This window comes from Taudactylus pleione, unplaced genomic scaffold, assembly GCF_031769625.1.
Source record: "Taudactylus pleione unplaced genomic scaffold, aTauple2 ptg000720l, whole genome shotgun sequence".
NCBI classification, from domain to species: Eukaryota; Metazoa; Chordata; class Amphibia; order Anura; family Myobatrachidae; genus Taudactylus; species Taudactylus pleione.
In genome coordinates this window covers 193958-207670 of record NW_028285122.1, presented here as the reverse complement: position 1 = coordinate 207670, position 13713 = coordinate 193958, and the positions used below count along the sequence as shown (strand labels likewise).

Below are 13713 nucleotides of genomic sequence, written 5' to 3'. Positions count from 1 at the left end.
TTAGCGAATGCATAAGATCCTGTATGAAAATGCTGTTTATTAGCTTTATGCGCCAAGTTAACTAGCGTCTTTACATCACACCCCGCATACACACATATTACATATTCACATAAAACGTTTAATAAGCTTTAAGGTATAAGATTTAAGTTTGTTCATTTAGTACAGTGGTTCTCAAACTCAGTCCTCAGGACCCCACACAGTTCACGTTTTCCAGGTCACCCAGCAGCTGCACAAGTGTATTCATTACTCACTGACACATTTTAAAAGATCCACAGGTGGAGCTAATTATTTCACTTATGATTCTGTGAGGAGACCTGGAAAACATGCACTGTTTGGGGTCCTGAGGACCGAGTTTGAGAACCTGTGATTTAGTATAAATGCTGTGAAATAAAGATTATTTGGTAACTAAGGTTTTATACATGCTAAGTAAGCTGTGTTTGGTATTGTACTGAAGCGTACTCTTTCAACAGTATTCCGGTATCATCGGTGTGGAGATCGCATCATACATTCTCAACTTATGGACCGCAGAGACTTCAAGCAACAAAATGTATATTATATGAACAACTGTTAGGATGTTGCAAGAGGCGGGAAACCAGAGACCACCAGTTATTAGAGGCTGGGTTGTGTCTATTTGAATCAGCCTGTTCAATGCTCTGTAACTGATGCATCCCCCTTGGGAACCAATGGCATCAGCAACAAACTTCTCTATTGTGTTGTTTATTGCTGGGGGGTATAAATATGTGTGCTCCAACACTGGGTCTTAAGCTGGCCACACACTAGACCAACTTACATCCAACCAGCCAACTTGTTGATTGGTTGGAATGAAAATCTAGTAAGGTATGGGAGTAACTGATGATCAGTAATTTGCTCCTAAATGCCAGAAAACAGATGAAAATGGTCATCAGACAAGTTTTGTTAAATGTTTGATCTAAACATTTTATTCAAACAACAGTTTTGGTCCATTTTCCAGCGTTTGTGAGCAAATTGCTGATTGCATTCCTTACCAGATTTTCATTCCAACCAATCAACTAGTTGGCTGGTTGGAGAGATAATCTTTAGATGTGTGGCCAGCTTAAGTCTTCTTGCTGAATGCTGATTGATGAGGGTTTCTTGCTGATGCCTACATCTGGTCCAGAAGCGCTGTGTATGTATACTGTACTTGGCTCTATATAATTCCTTTGCACTAAATTGTATTTGGATCAATAAGCGTGTAACTGACTGTACTTTTTACTTGAATAATACTTTGTGCTTTGGAACCACAAGTTCTAGATCGGGAGTCTTTATTTACTGTATGACTGCGTATGCAAATTAGCGTCATCCTTAGAAGGTATAGGCAGGATATTAGAAGGTATAGGAAGGAGAGTATAGAGGTTCTAATTCAGTATTGTTTTTTATATATATATATATATATATATATATATATATATACTGTATGCACATTATTGGTTGTGGCACTCACCTTGTCATGTAGCACCAGTACTACCACATGTAATTCACATTTATATTTTTACTGCGAAGAGAAACTGCTGCCGGGTTCAATCCAGCACTCATGTAACAGAACTCTGTGTGTGCCCAATTAATCTAAATGAGCCTGGGCCCCATCTTCCCTCAGTCTGCCCCTGACATACTCACTAGTGTGGCCCAGCACAGAGATGAGAGGAGGGAATTCTCGGTGATCCAGTCTGTGCCCAGGCTTATTCAGGTGATACGCACTTTGGAAAGTTGTGCACAATGTAAAGTATACAGTCTGTACTGCATTAAGTTCATGTTCACACTGAGTTGCAGACATTAACCACTTGTAGACCCTTCATACAGATCTTGAAATACAGTAACTACAAGAGAAATGTTTTGCTCCTGCAGGAATTGTTAATGATGATGAGGCACGCCTGGATACGGGATGTCGTTAGCAGACAGGCTGACTGGATGCCACCGGTCTAAATTCTGACAGTGGAAGCTCGACACGGGACTTAAGATAGGCATCAAAATACTGACACCTATATTATTCCCAATGCTGGAATACAGACAGACGCCATCCTGAACGAGGGGCATCTTTGCTGTTAGCCGTGGGGGTGGAGGACTGTTAGGCTTAGGCAGCATAGCAGGGTTAGGTTTTGGGGGGAGGAGGTTATGGTTAGGCACCCCTGGGGGGGGTTGGGTTAGGTATTAAGGCGGGAGGGTTAGGTTTAGCAGGGCCGCAACTAGGGGGGGCTGAGGGGTCATGTGCACCGGGCGAAATCCTCCAGCGGCACCGGCCACACACACTTCTCTGTGTCGGAGGTCTACAGATAGAGACCTCCGGCAGTGGTGCGCACCGGACAGTGAAAAACGGCGGAAGATCCCGCCCTCCCTCCTCCCCTCGGAAGTCAGGGTAAGAGCTCAGGGGGGGGGGAGGGAGGGAGGAGGGGGCGGAGAGGGAGTGAGAGGGGCGGCAGTGCTGCACAGGGCGCACTGCCGTCTAGCTACGACGCTGGGTTTAGGCACTAACGGGAAGGGTTAGGGTGCGGGGTGGGGGGAGACTTAGGCCCTGATTCAGACCCACTCGCGAGCAGCTGTCCGCTCGGAAGTGGGTCGATGTTCTGCACTGTGCATGCGCACGACGGAGGGAGCTCCGTCGTGCGCATGCGCCAGACGCGACGAGCGAAGGAAAGTCCTTCGCTCGTTGTGTCTGATCAATGGGGGCGTGCTGTCGATGTTGATTGACAGCACGCCCCCTTTGGTGGGCGTGCCGGGGGCGTGCCTCCCTGACGGGGGCGTTCCCACGGAAATGCCTCCCGTCAGAAGCCGGCCCACTGACATCACTAGTGATGTCAGTGGGAGTGATTTTGGCTCTGATAGAGCCAAAATCACTCCGGGGCTTGCGGTTGAAAACCTCAACCGCAGGCTCTGGCTCGCAGTTTCGATGGTCGCGATGGTCAAGACCATCGCGGCCATCAAACTGCATGCTCGTATAGGCTGTGGGTGGTGACCCACAGCTATACGAGCGTCCAGGAGGACGCTCCATTTTCATGGAGGGCGGCCCTCATTCAGAGCGTGCGCTCTGCTCAGAGCGTACGGCTCTGAATGAGGGCCTTAGTGTTAAGGGGAGAAGGGGGGAGGGGTAGCATACTTACCCAACCCCTGTTGGGATACCAACCATCGGGATGTCACCGTCGGTATTTTAACAGGACGCATCCTGACTGCCGGTATTATATACCCATTCCCTGGATGCATCTATCCACCAGAATGAAGGTGTAACATATGCTTAAGCTGCCCTGGCACCTAGTAGAAGCTGGTATTAGAGCGACTCCTGATAGCAGAACCAATCCCAAGATATATATATATTAGTGGTGAGCGGATTCGGTTCTACTCGGTTCCGTTCAGATTTAAAAACCGAATCTTATTGGGTATCAGCTGTCACGAGTTTTGGATAGCCAATAAGATTCGGTTTTTAAATCCGAATGGAACTGAGTAGGACCGAATCCGCTCACCCCTAATATATATATATATATATATATATATATATATATATATATATATATATACCTTTACCAAATGAGAGCACATATATTTGTAATGCAATTACATATATCTATACATATATGTAGTCTGTTCTTTTCAGTGCATGCATGAATTGATGTACAGTATTGTCACAGTATGTATGAATGTTTATAGTATTGTATTCTTAAAACTCTCTCTTGCTCTCTCTATAATTGGATTTTTAGATTAGAGTACTGCTGCCACCTACTGTCTGCGCTTAGTATTAGATTATATTTATTCCTGTGAGGTTGGAGTTTATAACAAGTTGCAGGATGGGGAGATTTTTTATCATCTCTCTAATAATGGACATAGAGACATTGTACCCTAGTGTGAAAATGACCTTGAAGCAAAGTGCATAGCAAATCACGGGCAGATTGGAATTGGCATTCCTGCACACAACCAAGTAATTATCCAGGTGTACAGTATGCTAACCTTATTACTCAAAGATCAGTAAGATCAGTTGAATAAACTTTTGTTTCTGTTATTCTTTGTGCTATTATTTCATAATATATAAGCAATGGGGTGTAACTTTATACAATGATTTATAAGCATGGGGGTGTAACTTTATACAATGATTTATAAGCAATGGGGTGTAACTTTATATAATGATTTATAAGCAATGGGGTGTAACTTTATACAATGTTTTATAAGCAAGGGGTTGTAACTTTATACAATGATTTATAAGCAATGGGGTGTAACTATATACAATGATTTATAAGCAATGGGGTGTAACTTTATATAATGATTTATAAGCAATGGGGTGTAACTTTATACAATGTTTTATAAGCAATGGGGTGTAACTTTATATAATGATTTATAAGCAATGGGGTGTAACTTTATATAATGATTTATAAGCAATGGGGTGTAACTTTATATAATGATTTATAAGCAATGGGGTGTAACTTTATATAATGATTTATAAGCAATGGGGTGTAACTTTATATAATGATTTATAAGCAATGGGGTGTAACTTTATATAATGATTTATAAGCAATGGGGTGTAACTTGATAACTTTATACAATGATTTATAAGCAAGGGGGTGTAACTTTATACAATGATTTATAAGCAATGGGGTGTAACTTTATACAATGATTTATAAGCAAGGGGGTGTAACTTGATAACTTTATACAATGATTTATAAGCAATGGGTTGTAACTTTATACAATGATTTATAAGCAATGGGGTGTAACTTTATATAATGATTTATAAGCAATGGGGTGTAACTTTATATAATGATTTATAAGCAATGGGGTGTAACTTTATATAATGATTTATAAGCAATGGGGTGTAACTTTATATAATGATTTATAAGCAATGGGGTGTAACTTTATATAATGATTTATAAGCAATGGGGTGTAACTTTATACAATGATTTATAAGCAATGGGGTGTAACTTTATATAATGATTTATAAGCAATGGGGTGTAACTTTATATAATGATTTATAAGCAATGGGGTGTAACTTTATATAATGATTTATATGCAATGGGGTGTAACTTTATATAATGATTTATAAGCAATGGGGTGTAACTTTATATAATGATTTATAAGCAATGGGGTGTAACTTTATATAATGATTTATAAGCAATGGGGTGTAACTTTATATAATGATTTATATGCAATGGGGTGTAACTTTATATAATGATTTATAAGCAATGGGGTGTAACTTGATAACATTATACAATGATTTTGAACAGGCAACTTTCAAGCATGTCTCATAAATGATATTCCCTCCTCTGAGTGTAGGGAGGAATGTTGAATGTTGTAAGAGCTAAAGGAGATCTATAGACAAATTCATGAGAATACAAATTTCTAAGGATAAGTGTTACAAAAATTATTTTTAGAGATGGCTTCTATTCAGTCCCATGATTCCAGTGAGATAGTAAGACTCTAATATGAAATTGAAACTCATGAGGAGTGATCAGTCAGGCACTTATCAGCTGGACTCATCGGTCGGGTTCATCAGTCAGTCTCATCAGTCGGGCTCAACAGTCGGGCTCAACAGTCAGGTTCATCAGTCAGGCACTCATCAGCTGGACTCATCGGTAGGCTCATTGGTCAGGGTCTCATCAGTTGGGGTCTCATTACTTGAGTCGGGATCATTGGTTGAGCTCATCAGTCGGACTCATTAATCAGGATCATTAGTTGGGCTCATCAGTTGGACTTATCAGTCGGGGGCTTATCAGTTGGGCTCATCAGTAGGAGACTCATCAATCGGGGAGTGAGGAAATTATCAATTGGGGACTCATCAGTTGGGTTCATGTTGAGGGCTCATCAGTCAGGCTCATCTCATGATGTACATCACTAGCATATGCTCCAGGATTACCTCAGGAACAACAAGTGTGCATACTGTACTTACTGTACAAACTGTACTGTGATAGTGTAGAGATGCAGCTGTTTGTACTAAATGTGACAGTTGCATTACACTATTTGCGCACAATATAATAATGTAATGAAGTGTCATATACACAGGACAGAGCTACCAATAAATGTGAATGTTGCATTTACCATATAAAATGTCATAAAACACTTCACAAATACCAAATAGAAATGGCATGAAATTGTTATAGAAGATACTTCTATTGCCCAGAGCATATGGTCCACATGCCCTGAGTATGCTATGCCCCCAGGTATCCTGCCAGCCAAATGCTGAGTGTTTGTGACCTGCATTGTTATTTACAACATTCTTATATACAGTGCTGTATAATATAATTTTCCGCCTGTGAACAAGTCATTGAGTGTAGTCTTTTCCTTGTAACACTTGGACAGCATAGAATTAAATGACGGAATGTCTCCTTTTTCTGTGATTTTTAAAAAACTTTTGAGACAATATGATCCCCATGAGTAACAGAGCAACAGACCAGCAACTGATCAGGAGAATATCCCATGTAGAGAGGTGTACCAGGACCTTCCACTGCACAAAGCCATGGAGAGGCGACATGTTCTTTCCTGGATCATTGCTGGGGACACCTGGAGGCAAAGGTTACAGAATAATGATTATAGCAGAAATAACTCTACTTATTATTACAAGGTAGACATGCAGGAAAGTACTGTGGGCCTGATTCAGACCCGCTTACGAGCGCATAGCGCTCGCAAGCAGGTCGATGGCCTGGCAGTGCGCACTCGTGGCGTGCACGAGCCCGTAGCGAGTGAATTTTCACTCATTGCAGGACTCACTACAAGACGGGGTGGCTGTCGATTGTGATTGACAGCTCACCCTGTTTTGTAGGCATGCAGGGGGGGTGGCTGGACAAACAGAGGCATTCCTGAAGGAACGCCTGCTGTTTGTGGGCGGCCCTACTGACATCACCAGTGATGTCAGTAGTGAACTTCCTGCTCTAATAGAGCAAGTTCACTGGGGCTTGTGGTGGATGAGACCCTACCCCAAGGGTCTCGTCGCAAGCCCGATGGTCGCGATAATCTCAACCATCGCCAGGCTGCCCGCTAAAGCTGTGGGTGGTCACCCACAGCTTAGCAAGCGGCCTGGAGGTGGGGGGTAAAACAAAACAACCCTGATTCAGAGCGAGCGCTCACAAATATAATGGCAGGGAGAAAATGTTTTACTTTCATATATGCAAGGTCATCGGGCCTGATTCATTATGGATCGCAACTGCAACAGTGTACGCAGATCGGGCGATGTTGTGTCCTGAGCATATGTATGCACCAGAGTGCGTGTGTGCAGCATCTGAACTGCGGTCGTATAGCGATCACTCAGACAGTCTGTCAGTGTTTGGGGGTGGTGACAGGGGAGTGGTCAGAAAAATACAGGTGTGCCTGTCTGTGTGAACGACATTGCGTGGGCGTGCATTAATTTGCCACTGTGATGGCATACGCAGCCTGAGTACTTACTGTGTGCGACGAGGTTAGCAATTTCTGAGACAGGTCAGACCTGATGTAATTGTGTGTGAGGGGCCGATGTTACTCGATGTTACCAATGTGTACGCAGGACTGAGAGGTATTCTCTATGCTGGCTGTGCGATGGCTGTGCGATTGCATTCATTAGTATATATTTGCAGCAGACCTTCGTGCTCAATCGCAGCCACAATCGCAATAGTGATCCGAGCTGAATCAGGCCCATTTTGTGAGATTAACTGTGAATAAATCCACTCCCAGAAAGCGTTATGTCTTATTGTGCAATAAATGAGATTACATTACTGTAATGTGGCTGCTATCGGGTCAGGTGGGGAGAGAGGGCCTGGTCTATCTGAGGACTGAAATCTCAAACAGACCCAACACATGTTTCAGGGGTGTATTAACACCTGCCTGTGATCAGTGGACCCCCTCATCTCTGCAACCCCCCCCCCCCAGAAATTGCACCAGTAAATGGGTCCTTCCTCCTCTGTGGAGCCATTTTCCCAGTGATATTCGGGAGGATGGTGCATGCACACAAGAGAGAGTAGGCTGTGGTACAGTACCAGAGTGTTTCACTACGCGGCACCATTTTCCCGAAGATGTCACTGGGAGGATGGCTCTGCGGAGGAGGAGGGTCCTTGTTTCTCAAAGCAAGGTAAGTTGACTTTGGGTGTAGGGTGTGTTGTATGGGGCCCTCGGGGTCCCAAGGGCCCATGTGTACCACACACCCTGCAGCCATTATAAACTCACCTATAGCACAGTCATAAACATGGACATGTAGTGTATGTCCAAATCAGGGAGATCCAGGCTATCAGCACAGATCTATATGATCAGAATCAGACAACGCCCCAAAATTGTAATAGGATGTTCACAATATAGCAAACGCTCTATAGACTACTGTGCAGTAATTCCATATATACTGGTCACCTCCTATTGGGTCCACCCATATCCCTATAGATTGTAAGCTCATGTGAGCAGGGCTCTGTCAGTTGTGTCTTCTCTAAATAATTATACTAACCGCATGCCGGCCCTGATACAGCACGGATCGCAATTGCAATTGCGTACGCAGATCGAGCGATTGTTAGCCATTGCACATGCGTATAAGCCACACTACGATTATGCATGCAGATAGGAATACATCGCAGAGTGAGTGACAGGCCGTGAGTGTTTGGGGGTGGTCAGAGAAATGCAGGTGTGCCTGTCTGTATGAACGCCATTGCATGGGCGTGCATAAATTAGTCACTGCGATTACATACACAGCATGAGAGGTTACTGCGTGCGACGAGACTTGCAATTTCTGCGATGGGTCAGACCTGCTGTAATTGTGCATGATGGGCCGATGTGCTTCGATGTTAACGATGTGTACGCAGGACTGCGAGGTATTACAGATGTGAGTTAGCGGCAGTGGGCGTCTCTATGCTGGCTGATATTAGCATATTTGCTCAGCTTCATTGCATGCGATTACACGATTGTGAATCAGGCTCACTGTAATTATTTATCTATGCAGATTTATATACTGTCTGTATTAGTCAATACTTATGTATCCTGTTGTTAGTTTTATCTCTTTGTATGGCGCTAGGGATCCCTTCTGGCACCTTTATATATAAAAGGTAATAATAATGGATCTTCAGCAGACATGTGACTTCCCACCCTGTTCATTCTAGGCCTCTCTCTCTATCGCTGGTGATAGTCCTCGGTGGAACACAACTAAATTTGAATCCCTCTGTCTGGCAAAGGCTTAGCCTAGACATCTCGTATCTTTATTGTACCAGCTATGTAAAGCGGATTCCACCACTGCATTGACTCCTTATGTAGGGACTTGGCAGAAAGAATTTGCATTGGAGTTGATGAAAGACCAATGATCCCAGATATTTCAATATACTTTTGCTAGTTCCTAGTCAATCCATGTCTTAGAGACTCAATACAAAATCCTGGTCAGATGGTATCGGTGTCCCATGCACATTCATCGGATGTTTCCGAATCTATCCTTTCTGTGTTGGCGATGTGGTCAGACAAGGGGTTCTCCGCTCCACATCTGGTGGCACTGTCTGGAGATGACTGACTTCTATCTTCTTGACAGTTCGGAAGGTATCAGAGACATTTACTGGCATCTTTCTGTCTGCTAATCTTCAGCTCTGGCTCCTTAATCTTATGGACAATGCCTGTTTAGAAGTTTAAAAAGTTCCTTCTTGGACATTTATTTATTTTTATTTATTAACAGTTTCTTATATAACGCAGCATAATCTGTTGCGCTTTACAATTGTAATCATTAATAGAACAAAACTGGGTAATAACAGTCAGATATATTGGTATGAAGGCCCTGCTCGCAAGCTTACAATCTATAGGGAATTAGGCATTGATACACAAGGATAGGTGCTATATATTGCATTTTGGTCCAGCCAGAATGCACAGTTTCTTGGTTGGCTGCATGTTCCAGTCCCACAGGAATGTTGACCAAATGTCATGAGGATGTGAGAGAAAGACGATGTGTGAGGTTGTGTGTGGACTGTGAAAGGGAATGTAATTACATATGAAGGTTATGTGGGAGGTTCTGGAATCGATAAGCTTGACTGAAGAGGTGAGTTTTCAGGGAATGCTTGAAGGATTGGAGACTAGAGGAAAGTCTTATTGTGCGTGGTAAGGCATTCCATAGAGTGGGTGCAGCATGAAGAAAGTCCTGTAACCGTGAATGGGAGCAAGTAATGCATGGGGATGAGAGATGCAGATCTTGTGCTGAGCGGAGAGGTCGGGTTGGGAGATATTTTGAGATGAGTGAAGAGATGTATGTTGGTGTGGTTTGGTTAATAGCCTTATATGTAAGTGAAAGTATTTTTTTTGAATACGGTAGAAAACCGGCAACCAATGGAGGGACTGACAGAGGGGGGCAGCAGACGATGAATGTTTCACAAGGGAGATAAACCTTGCAGCTGCATTCATAATGGATCATAATGGCGATAGCCTGTTTTTGGGAAGACCAGTAAGGAGGCTATTGTAATAGTCAATGTGGGAAGTAATAAGTGCATGGATTAGAGTTTTTGCAGTGTCTTCTGTTTAGATATGGTCAAATTTTTAATATGTTTTTTAGATGTATGTAACATGATTTTAAGACAGATTGAATGTGGGGAACAAAGGACAATTCAGAGTCAAGGATGACACCAAGGCAGCAAGCTTGTGGGGCAGGGTGGATGGTCAAGGTATCAACAGTGATAGAGAGATCAGGTTGGTAACTGTTATTGGCCAGTGGAAATATAATTCATTCTGTTTTACAAATATTAAGTTTCAGGTGGCAAGATGACATCCAAGATGAAATGGCAAAAATACATTCAGTGACACGGACCAATACAGATGGTGATAAATCTGGGGAAGATAGGTAGATTTGAGTATCATCTATATACAGATGGTACTGAAATCCAAAAGAGCGGATTAGTTTGCCAAGAGAGGTGGTATAGATTGAGAATAGCAAAGGACCTAAGACAGAGCCTTGCGGTACTCCAACTGATAGAGGTAGCGAAGAGGAGGCAGAATCAGAAAAACGAACAGTAAAAGAGCAATCAGACAGGAAGAGAACCAAGGAGGAGCTGTGTCCTTAAGACCTAGGGATTGCAGTGTTTGTGGTCAACAGTGTCAAAAGCAGCAGAGAGATCTAGAAGAATTAGGAGTGAGTAATGGCCTTTAGCCTTGGCAGTGACAAGATCATTTACTACCTTAGTCAGTGCTGTCTCTGTGGAGTGTTGGGAACGAAAGCCGGACTGAATTGGGTCCAATAAGTTGTGTGAGTTAAGAAAGTGTGTCTTCTCAAGTAGCTTGGAGGGGCATGAGAGCTGGGAGATAGGACGGTAATTTGAGAGAGTGTTAGGGTGAGAATTTTGTTTTTTTTCAGAATGGGAGTAATCACTGTGTACTTGAACAGTCATGGAATGTTGCCAGTAGAGAGAGAGAGATTACAGATCTTAATTAGGGTTGGGATAAGCACAGGAGACAGAGCTTTACTGATTTGTGAGGGTATAGGATCTAGAGGAGAGGTAATAGAGTAGGCGGATGAGAAGAGTGCAGATACTTCATCTTCGTTTGTGAGATCAAATGAAGAGAATGTGCCAGAGGGTTTAGGCAGGGAATTGAGCAGGTCACTAGCTGAGGAAGAGCCTACCATTTCATTTTGGATCTTATCAATCTTGTACCAAAATTAGGAAGCAAGATCTTGCGCACAGATAGTAGCAGGTGGTTTGGGTGATGGAGGGGTAAGAAGCAGTTTAAGTGTATTAAAAAATCGCTTGGGGTTAGAGGCTTGAGCAGAAATAAGAGATTGGAAATATGTTTGTTTGGCAGTGTCCAGAGCAGTACGATAAGAGTTGTAGATAGTCTTATATGTGAGGACGTCACTTGGAGTATGAGACTTTCGCCACTGACGTTCAACTTTACATGAGAGTTTTTGTAGATGCCTTATTAAGTTAGAATGCCATGGTTGACGTCTATATCTACATGGTGTGTGATGGGTAGCTGGAGCTACTTCATCGAGGGCTATTTCTAGGATCTGGTTTAGGTGTGATGCAGCAGTCTCAGGAGAAGTGAATGTAGAAATTGGTGAAAGTTGTTGTTGTAGAGAGGTAGATAGTTGTTGAAGGTTAATAGCATTAATATTTCTGCTGGTTTTAGGTTTGGATGATTTCAATGACATTGATGTAATGGAGGAGAGTGTGCAGGTGATAAGGTTGTGATCTGAAAGAGGGAAATGAGCATTAGTGAAATCAAAAACTAAGCATAGTCTGGTGAATACAAGATCAAGGCAGTTGCCCTCCTGATGAGTAGAGGAGTCAGTCCATTGGGAGAGGCCGAAAGGAGGTTAAAGAGAGTAGTTTGGAGGTATGAGGAGATTGTGAACTGTCAATGGGGATATTGAAATCACCCATAATGATGGCGGAGATGTCTGAGGATTGAAAGTGAGGGACCAGGCAGAAAAGTTTTCCAGAAATTGTTGAGGTGGCCCAGGTGGGCAATAGATAACAGCAACTCGCAGAGAGAAAGGGGTGAAAGTCCTGATAGAATGTACTTCAAATGATCTAAATATTAGTGAAGGTATCTGTGGGAGAACCGTGTATGTGAAAGATTGGAAGAGTAATATTCCTACCACACCTCCTTTACAATTACCAGGCCTGGAGGTCATCTGATGAATGCTGCGAGAGTGACCATACCCTGCTTTTGACAGTCCCTCCTACTGTATCTCTTGGTGGTTTCAGAGAGTGGACCACTACATGCTCATGGAGCACCTTACATCCTTCTCAAGATTGTCCTCCTCTGACTTCACTGCCACCTGGTATACCTGGTTAAGCTTCAAAGAAACTTCAGATTATGCTACTCACTCTACCTCTTTCTCATCCATAGTGCCTTCATTGCAGGGCAGGATAAAGGGGAGGCAACAGGGGTGTCATCCTCAGGCCCCCACACAGGGTCAATGTGACCCTGTCGAGAACACGTGTCCAGCAACACCTGTTCCCGGGTAGAGGATCAGCAGCCTCTGTTTTTCTACCAACTACAGCAGCACAGTCAGTGCATCAGCATCAGCTTTCTTCAATAGCGGAGAGGGGCTGGCTCCACACTTCAGGGGGGTTTCTGAGTAGAACCCCCCTGACACACCGATTCCCCCTACAGTAACTTGCCGCATTGGCGGCGGAGCAAATATGGCAAGCCATACCCCCATATCCCTGTAAATCACTGCATTAAAATACGGGGTATGGAGCCTCATGAATACAAGGGAATACAGGGAAAATATAGGTGAATCCTATGTCATTTTTCCCCTGTATTTTGACATCCAGAACTGGCTCTAAAAAGCCAGGGGACCTGGTGAAAGGGTTCTCCTGGCTGTGGCATTATTCCCCCCCACTAGAAAGAGCTTATGGCTGGTTAAGGAAAATACAGGGAACCCCTATGCTTTTTGTCACTTGTATTTCCAAAACCAGGGCCAGCTTGGCTGAGCCCAGTGCTGGCTGTGTTAAATACAGGAGACCCCTATGTCTTTTGTACCCTGTATCCTGACAACAAGGACTTGCTCTGAAAAGCCCTGGGCTGGTTGTACTAAATACGGGGGACCTTTACACTTTTTGTCCCCAGTATTTTCACAACCAGGACTGGCAGTGAAAAGCCTGAGGCTGGTTGTGCTTTGGGAGGGTAGGGGGCCACCTACTTTTTAATTTTTTATTTTACACATATTACATTTTTAACATAGATGTATGGATGGATCTCATGGATACGTCCATGCATCTGTGTCTAATTGATTTTATTTTCTCAGATGCATGCCCAGTGGCGGTGAGCCCTCTGTCACCCGCTGATGCCCCTGTTCACTGCCCCGCT

At 43.4% G+C, this 13713-nt stretch overlaps 1 protein-coding gene across 1 annotated transcript in view; it reads right to left on the bottom strand.

Annotated features, from left to right (window-relative positions):
* Positions 1 to 5943: 5943 nt before the first annotated feature.
* The window catches only part of LOC148477374 (uncharacterized), a 78321-nt gene continuing 70551 nt past the window's right edge, over positions 5944 to 13713 (bottom strand). Inside the window, exon 8 of the mRNA XM_088456817.1 lies at positions 5944 to 6486. Within this exon, the coding sequence (XP_088312943.1) occupies positions 6293 to 6486 (194 nt within the window). The 3' untranslated portion in view covers positions 5944 to 6292. The remainder of the gene's footprint in view (positions 6487 to 13713) is intronic.